General features: G+C 25.2%; 1 protein-coding gene across 1 annotated transcript in view; it reads left to right on the forward strand.

Annotated features, from left to right (window-relative positions):
* The window catches only part of LOC105619374, a 21,312-nt gene extending 18,648 nt beyond the window's left edge, over window positions 1-2,664 (forward strand). The window contains exons 8-11 of the mRNA XM_012200894.1: window positions 151-437; window positions 810-1,115; window positions 1,648-1,776; window positions 2,425-2,664. Of these exons, the coding sequence (XP_012056284.1) occupies window positions 151-437; window positions 810-1,115; window positions 1,648-1,776; window positions 2,425-2,664 (962 nt within the window). The remainder of the gene's footprint in view (window positions 1-150; window positions 438-809; window positions 1,116-1,647; window positions 1,777-2,424) is intronic.
* The last annotated feature ends 6,877 nt before the right edge of the window (window positions 2,665-9,541 follow it).

The raw sequence follows: 9,541 nt of genomic DNA on the forward strand, positions 1-9,541 counted from the left end.
TGGATTTCTTTTTACTACACCTAATATAACAGAATTTTTTTGACAAATTTTATCATAATGATATTATTATCCTATATTATATATTATATATCATATTTTATTATTTTCCCAAGAGTGAAGAAGATGATAATTGATTCATGTTGCACTTAGGTGTTGTCTTAGTCGTCTTTGGTATCCTGGTGCTCGTCCATGGTGCTTCTTTGGGCGGATCTGGTGCAGGACTCTGGGCAGGTGCAGCCGCTCTAGTTGCTGGTGCACTAGGAGTGGTTGCAACATTAGCGGCCTCGTCTACTAAAACAAATTCTGCCTTTTCGTCCGCTCATCTTGCGTCCAGTTTGATCGCACTTGCTCTCTCAAACATGGCCACTATAACAGCATTAACGGCGGTCGTCAGGGATTCACAGAGGGCACCAGACGTGTCATTTCTTAGCCTTTCGGTATATTTTTTATAATTATTTCTCGATTAATTTCTATGTTTAAATATGACATTTTGAAAAACACAATTTAATTTTTTATAATAAGTCAATTCTCATTTTGCATATTAAAGTATTAATTAAAAGTATATTAAGATATAGTATTTAAAAAATGAATAGTTTAAAAGTTCGGTGGATATTTTAAAATTCGGTTTTTTTTTAAACATACTTTTATATTTAATATTAGGTGTGGGAAAAAGTTCGTGGCATTTTTCCCGTTAGATGTAACGGAAAAAATGCCACGAACTTTTTCCCATATCTAATAGTTATTATTAAACTATTATTATAGATAATCATAAATATTATTGTGAATATAAAAATGTCTATGTATTTCAGGGTGATGATAGCAATGTGATGGAAGTAGATAACGGCTTGGCGGGTTTGTTAGCGAGCATTGGCCTATTAGTGGCTAGCGTGGCAGAGCTATTAGTATCCGGTTATAGTTGTTTGACCTTGACACCGAAGTTATGTGGCTGCCTGCGAGCGAATACTACCGACGAGATGGTGATTGACGGTCATCTGAAGACGAGTAATATGGTTCACCAGTGGGTTGTCACGCAAAATCATATGCCAGCTAAAAACCAACAACCACCTGTTTACTTAGTACACCCGATGCCAGTGCCAATACATCCAATGATTCAGGTAAGCGCTTTCGGCCATTTCCCACGACTTCAATAGCTATGTTTTGTAAGATGGAGCAACTCTATAAGAGCATGATTTCTATCTGCGCTTATTTATCTGTTTCTTTTCTTTTTTCTCTATTTCTATTTTCTATTTCCTTCTTTTCTCTTTTCTTATCATTGTTACTCTCTTTTAAATTTTTTTTCTATTGTTTCATAACATATTCTTCTCTCGAACATTTCTTCTTTTTTATCTTATGATACTTATTGTATTTCAACACATTCCTGTGTCTCTTATATCTTTTGTCTTCTATTTTCTCTTCTTTGCATTTCTTCATTTCTTGATTCCGTATATTCTTCATCGCGTTTTTAAAAAAAATATAATGTAGATAACTTTTAAAAGATGTAATATATATCTTTTTACAAATCTCTAAAAAAAAATATAATACATTGCTTACAATTAAATATATTTAAATAGATTGATCAAAACAAAAGAGTTTGTGAAAAAATTGAGATTATATTTAAATATAAAAAATAATTTGTGTTTATTGTAGCCACCATACGGTATGCCATCGACACCCGGAGGATTTGTATCTGCTAGATCTCTTCCACCGATGCCATATGGTGCTATGCCTATGTTATCTCATATGCCTCCGTATCCTGGACGGCCGCAATCTCAGATGGTAAGCTTTCGAATATACATATATAAACTCATTGATTATAAATTAATAACTAAAATTATACAGTTCAATAAAGGATATAAAAAATAATCTCATGCTATCATCACCCTGAAATATACGTAGACATTTTTAATTCACAATAATATTTATGATTATCTATAATAATAATTTAATTTAATAATAATCATTAAATAATATAAAAGTATGTTTAAAAAAAAACCGAAGTTTTAAACTATCCACCAAATTTTTAAACTATTCATTTTTAAATACTATATCTTAATATACTATTAATATTTTAATAATGAAAATTGACTTATTATATAAAAAATTAAATTGTGTTTTTCAAAATATCATATTTAAACATAGAAATTAATTTCAGTTAAATACGGTTTAATACAAAAATAAAATTTAGTGGTTTTTAAATTATGTATATGTATATATTTTGTCGTATATTTTGTTGATAAATAACAAAAATATTTAAATAAAAAAATAACTAAAGTAATGCTGTTTAATAAAAGACATTATAAACTTTTAGATTTCTATTTTACTGTGATGCTTATAAGCGTTGTAAGCGGAAAACGAACCGCACTTTTAATCTTTTAAATAATTACTTATTTATAACTTTATAAATTGACATGTATTTGTTTTTAGTTCCGATCAAAACACAAACGTCAGCCGTTCGCAGATCAGGAAGAAACAAAAAGGCATACTGAAGTTAAAAATGAATCTCCAAAGATGATCAACGAAGATCAAGTTGATTTGGCTCAGACTTACACGGGATTAGACAAAAGAATTTCCGAGGAATTTATTTCAATCGCGATGGATCCAGATAGAAAATCAAAAGTTTCTAGCTGTCATGGCAGTGAAATTGGAACTGCAAAAACTTTTTGATAGCTCTCAGTTACAGTAATTGAAAAATTTAATGAAAAATGAAATTTGCTCATGATTTATACCTATTTTATAGATACATTTTGTATCTAAGATTATAGATTTAAATCAATCTCATATACTTTTCATTTAATACTTCAAAATCTCGAGTATTATATTAAATTTTTCTATTGAAAATTATTCAAATTATTGGACTTGTTTCCAAGCACTTATATGGAATATAATTGTAAAAAGTGGAGAGATATCAAATACCATTATTAATAAATAAAATTAACATTTCTTATTACAAATCTCTTTGTGATTGTTGAAATTCTATTGTATAAAATTATAAATCTTTATATTCATCATTTCCTATGTCATTTATACATAATTTATTTATTCTTAATGATTTCAACTTGAATAATAAGAAGGATAAATAACTTGTGCAATATAAACAATATAAATAAATAACAAAGACATATAATATCATATAATTATATAAACAGAATTGTATATGTTTGGAATATTTTTGTCTTTTTCAGAAAAAACAAGCTCTGAATTTATATAATTTTATCTAATGTACATCGACTCAATCTTCTTATTCTCTATCATTATAGCTTTTATATCTATGTTTGTACTAAAGTAATACGAATATAGATATGATAGATGAAGAAATTATTATATTTATTTTTTATTAGTGAAGTTAATACTAAATTAAATTAATAATTAAGTAATTTTTATTACTGAAAACATTTATTTCTGAGTTATAAATCTTTGTTTCCTTTAAATGATAAAAAACGAAACTTAAATTATACTGCATTATTTAATTATTAAGCATAAACAGAGATAATATATAATATATAGTTACAAAACGTAATATTCTTCAAGTTTATTTATGTTATGTATTTCAATTTTATTGAGATATTCAATGTGTTATTGATTTAAATAATTATAGATCCAAAAAAAAAACTATCCTGTGCTGGGATGAAGACCTAACTATTCTTATGTATTTTGATTCGCTGAATACGAATCTGACATCAAAATAGGATCATCTAGAGCAAATTTTCATTCTTTAGAGCGAAAAAATGAGTCAAAATGGGAAAAATGGATTTTTCGCTCTATAGATTAAAAATTTGTTCTAGATGATCCTATTTTGACGTCAGATTCATATTCAGCGATTCAAAATACATAAGAATAGCTGGATCTCTACCCCAGCATAGGATATTTTTTTTCGTGGGCCTGTGTTATTGTACTGTACAGTCATGATTTCTTTATTATTAATAACTTTATGTTAAATTAATTTTGCTTTTGTATATGCATATGTAATATATTTTGTTATGTAATATAACGTTATAAAATATAATACATAATAAATTTTTATTTAAAATAGTATAAAATTTTTATTTTTATTACATATATTTAATTTATTCTAATGGCTGCGTTCAGCAGAAAAAACAACTGTGCGACTATTGTAAAATTTTTCAACATAATTAATTTATAGTTTGTGTTTAGATATACAGGATGTTTCAAAATTCGAGGACAATATTATTACAGCATGTAAAACTTTGTAAAAAATTAAATTTTTATACTAAAAATTAGCATTAAGCCGTTGATATTTCAAATATATGTTTATACGAATATTTTATTGAAAGTTTTTACATGCTTAACAATGAAAATAATCTGATGAAAATAATCTGATCGGAGTCGAAACACCGTTTGTTTTAAGTTGTTTAGCGCTTATTTTGTTTAGCGCTTATTAATATATTTAGCTTATTATTTATAATTTATGTGTATTCTCTTGGTTCATAGCCCTTCTTAAAATATATTTCTAATTAATAATAATTAAAAGGCTTTCAATCTTTAAAATACAAAAAAATTGACAAGAAACAAGGCTAATCAGCGCGAATAATTAAGCGCAAGTTTTGTAGATTTTTTAATCTACCTGACTCTCATTAGTCCTGTTGTTTGTTGGTTTCTTTTATATTTTAAATAACTCTCAAAAAATATATTTTTTTGAGCAAATTACCCTCCCGAATATTCAGTTTACCTTTACAAACTTAGATTGGTGTCACCACTAACCTACCTCTCAATGAGCAGAATGTCTAAAATCGACGCATAAGACAATTTTAAGATATCTTTGAGAATTCTTTAAGAAACGTCTTTAAAATATTTTATAAAGAATTCTGAAAGAAAATGAATTCTGAAAGAATTCTGAAATATCTTAAAGTTGTCTTATGCATCGATTTTAAACATTGGGCTCGTAGAGATTCTCTTCTTTCTTCTGGTCAGATTAACTGTCTAATATTGACTAATATTGTTGGCAATAATCGTAAGACTATATGCTTTTGTATGATGCGCGAAACACTAATGCGTCGCGAAGAGGCCATCATATTAATAAAATTGATTAAATATTATTATAAACAATTATCATTAAAATAATACAATAATAATTCTATTGATATATGAATAAATTTTGCGTTTATTTTCTATTCGCAATTATTCAAAATAAAAAAATCTAAATATTCGATTAAAAACAAATTAAATCTAAATTTAAAAATCTTCATATCAATAATGTTTTATTTTAAGAGTTTCGAATATTATGAAATTAGATTAAAATTCTTAATGTAAATTTTATAATGTAATCAAAAAAACTTAATAAATGACTGAAAATTACTAAATCATTATCCGATAAAATTCAAGGCCCATATTTTTAATGATTCGAATAATTCGTTGCTAAATCTCATCTCAAAGCATGCGAAGATGAGAAATTTAAATGAATGATATAAGAGCCGAAAGGAATAATTTTCTCATTTCAATAAATATATTCCTATCATATTTTGTATATTAAAATAATTTTTTGAATAATTTATTATTTCATAATTAAGTATTTTAAGTCATGCAAAACTTTGAACACGATAAAAAAAATAGTTATAAGATAAAATTCTTATATTTGTTGATAAAATGTATATTGGATCTTACATCATGTTATTACTTTAACTGATATAAAATCCAGTTATTAAATATGGATAAGTTATAAAAGATTAGGCTGAAGTAAGTGCATTAATAAATAATAATAATTAAATGTAAAATGTCTTTTACAGAAAAGCGAAATTAATAAATTATATTTACATTAAAATTTTTATTATCATTTCATTAGTAAGATGTATACGTGTATACAAATAAGTGTGAAACGCAAGTAGAAAGAATTTCTTAGAAAACAGTTAATATTATACGTTTATGTGTACATAGCAATACCCAATAAAAAGCAATACCAATAATTGCTTTTCTGCACCAATTTGTATAAAACTTAATTCTGAATGAATATTTAGAAATGGGATAGATAGGAAAAATAATAAAACAATATTTATTAAACACTTTTCAACATAATGGTATCCATATACAACAATTTCATATACTCATAATTATTATTTTATATAAATTTTATATTTTTTAATTTTCCGTATTTCATATATTTCAAAAATACGAATATTTAATTTTTTTCGTTTTAATTTTCAAATATCATGTATTATTTTAAAATAAAAAACGACCATCGAAAGAAGAACTTATTTTTTACACTTTTCAGATTAAATTACTTAATAACAAAGCATTCACATTAACAGGTATGAATTTATTATTAGTACAAAAAATTTGAGCTAAATTTAATAATAATTAAAAATAATTCAAAGATAAAAAATTTTTCATGCATAAATATGTATAAATATGTATAAACATAAATATTCATAAACATGTATAATCATATACAAAATATGTTCATACATATCTTTTTCTTTTGTAAAATTACTTTTTAATGTAATAGAAATAATAATAATATGAAAATAAAATTAAAAATAATTAAAGAGTTAATTTTCTCATTGTTCGTTTCAGAAAAAAAGTTTGGAAAAATGTAAAAAAAATTGCTCATACACAATTATACATAATTTTATATATAATTATACATAAATAATTTTTTTACATTTCTTCAAACATAATTTTTTTCTAAAACAAATAGTATAAAAATTACTCTTTTAATTATTTTTAATGTTTTTATATTACTATTATTATTTTCCACACCTAATATTAAAAAGTAACTTTACAAAACAAAGAAGGATGAATGAACATGTATGGATATATTTCATATGATTATACATATTTATGTATATTCATATTTATACATATTTATACATATTTATACATATTCAAGCATGAAAAATTGTTGTACTAAGTGAGTGTAACGTGACATTATAAATTTAACAATGCATGCACAATAAATTTCATATAATAAAGAGGTATCCAGAATTTATTTATGTTAAATTTATCCCAATCTATTATTACTTATCCATTTTAAGGCAACGGATGTATGGAACCTTATACATGCAATTATCCGTATATTTTTAATAAATTGATGCATATGCATCTATATATAGTAATTAATAAAATTATCATATCCGTTATTCCAATAAAAACATTAATTTATCACTCACCAGTCCGATGCGCAACAGCGGAGTTATATCAGCATCGTCGCTACGATTCTGTAACAAAAAGAATATAAAATCTAAATTAAAAAAATAAATCAATATTTTAAAAAATATTTATTAAAATATTTATTAAAAAATATTTATTATACAGAGATCTCTTGAAAATAATCATATAATTTTCAAAATATACAATTTTTATAAGCATCGAATTTTTTAATTCACCATTCAAGTATATAGTATTTATAAAAATAATTATATATTTTCTTAAAAATACATATTTATAAAATTTCAAATTTTAATTTTAAAATAATTCTTTTTTCTACTTATTATTTTTTAAAATAAAACGATTCAAGAATAAATTCGAACATAGTCAAAAAAATAATATTTACCGCAAGGTTGCTCCGCCGATGCCTAATGCCTTCTCTTAGATTTCCTCTTCCTCTCAGAATTGGGTTGAGATCCTCTCGCACAGGACAACATTCACGTAAAACACTCGCGAATAATATCCTATAATCGCGCGCGGACTAGTTATAATTAATTATAATTAAAATGGGTTTTATGAAATGTCTATTAGTCCAATAAATCTTTGAACGGCATTCCCGAAGCAGACGCGACGAACCAGCTGTTCATTTTCAATTTAATCGGCAACGAGGATATGTTGTATGACGAGGATTGTTTCCCCATCGTTGGATTTTTACATGAAGAGAACGATTTTACTCAAGTATTTAAAAATTTATCTAGATACATTCAGATAGAAAATTTTTAGATACTAAGAAAAACCGTTCTTTTCGTGTATATCTTTAGGGTATTAAGTCCTCCCACCAAGTCAAGATCGTACCCGCGAGAGAGAAGATAATCAGAAAAATGTAATATATAACTGTTATATATATTACTATACAATTATTATGCATCGTTTAACATTTAGAAACAAATATCAAACACACGACTGCAATTTGTTATCATTGCGAAATAAATTCAGAGCAGATAAAGATTGAAAGATAAGGGTTGAATTTTTTATTTATAAATGATGTCTGTAAGATATGATTAGAGTTAATAAAATGAGCTGGAGATTAATAAAAAAGAGAAAAATTCAAAGTTTAATTTTTAAATGGATTGTAAAATGAAATAATGCACAAAAACAAGAAAATTAATTAAATTATTAAACTATATTAATTGTAAAAGCGTTATTTGCATTAGAGTATTTATATTAACGTTGCTTTTTTATGACACGTGTGATACCGTTCGTACAGACAAGTAGCTGTGCCGCTCTTCTTCACGTTTCTTTCTAAAACATATAAAAATCGCAAAAAATGCTAGATATAATACGAAATATTGTATTCACATAATACGAATATATTACTAGTATGATTAATTATTCATTAAGTACAACAAAGTATATTTCGTATTATATTTGGAATTCTTCGCGATAAGATTTGAAAAAGTAATGAAAAAGAGCCGCATGCGACACGGCTACTCGTTTGTACGAGCTTTGGTAAAGAAATGACTGCGCAGTAACTAAGCATAAACATGACACGCCGCTCCGTGCCACCCCGTGCCATCCCCACCTCAAGGTCGCGTGACAACCGTCTAACTGCCGAAATATTAAATACACATATTACGAAGTAAAATAATATATTCTTTATATTTTTAATGTTCTCCGATTAATGAAATAATTTCTTATATGTATCTAATTTTAGCTAATTTTAGCGGCGCGAGTCGTTTAATGTAGTGTATCATAATTATATCGTGATACACTAAGGAACATATTTGACGTTCATTTTATAATATTAATTTTTAAATATTTCGTATCAATTACAATGTGCTGACAAAAAGCAAAAAGTAAAAAGAAGTTTTTATTAGCATGATTTTTCTTACATAATTGCTCACATGAAGTGCTTTTAATATCCCAACATTATATCTCAATTATTGCTCTTTTTTGTGATTTACAATTAAATAAAGATTAACAATATATCATAAATTTTAAATGAAGATTAAATGCAAAAATTTATTTTAAATTATAAAACAATTTCGACTAAATAGAATAATATGTATAAATAGCATGCACATACATTTAGAGATATGTAATGTAAATATAATTTATTTGTTACTTTTCCCGTATCAAGAATGCGGAATAACACTAAAATAACAGAATTATACGATTCGAAATAAAAAGCCACAATTTGAAATATCTAATAATAAAAATCACATTTTTATACTGTACCTACATGTGAGAACACATGAAATATCTAAAATATTCATGGGCCGTGCGTAATGAATTTAAGAAATAAACAAAATCTCTGTATATATATATATATATATATATATATATATATATATATTATATATATATTTGTCTTATATATATATATATATAATAACTACTATATAAAGTAATATATNTNTNNATATTATTTATTATATATATA

Source organism: Atta cephalotes (assembly GCF_000143395.1).
Source record: "Atta cephalotes unplaced genomic scaffold scaffold00021, whole genome shotgun sequence".
Lineage (NCBI taxonomy): Eukaryota > Metazoa > Arthropoda > Insecta > Hymenoptera > Formicidae > Atta > Atta cephalotes.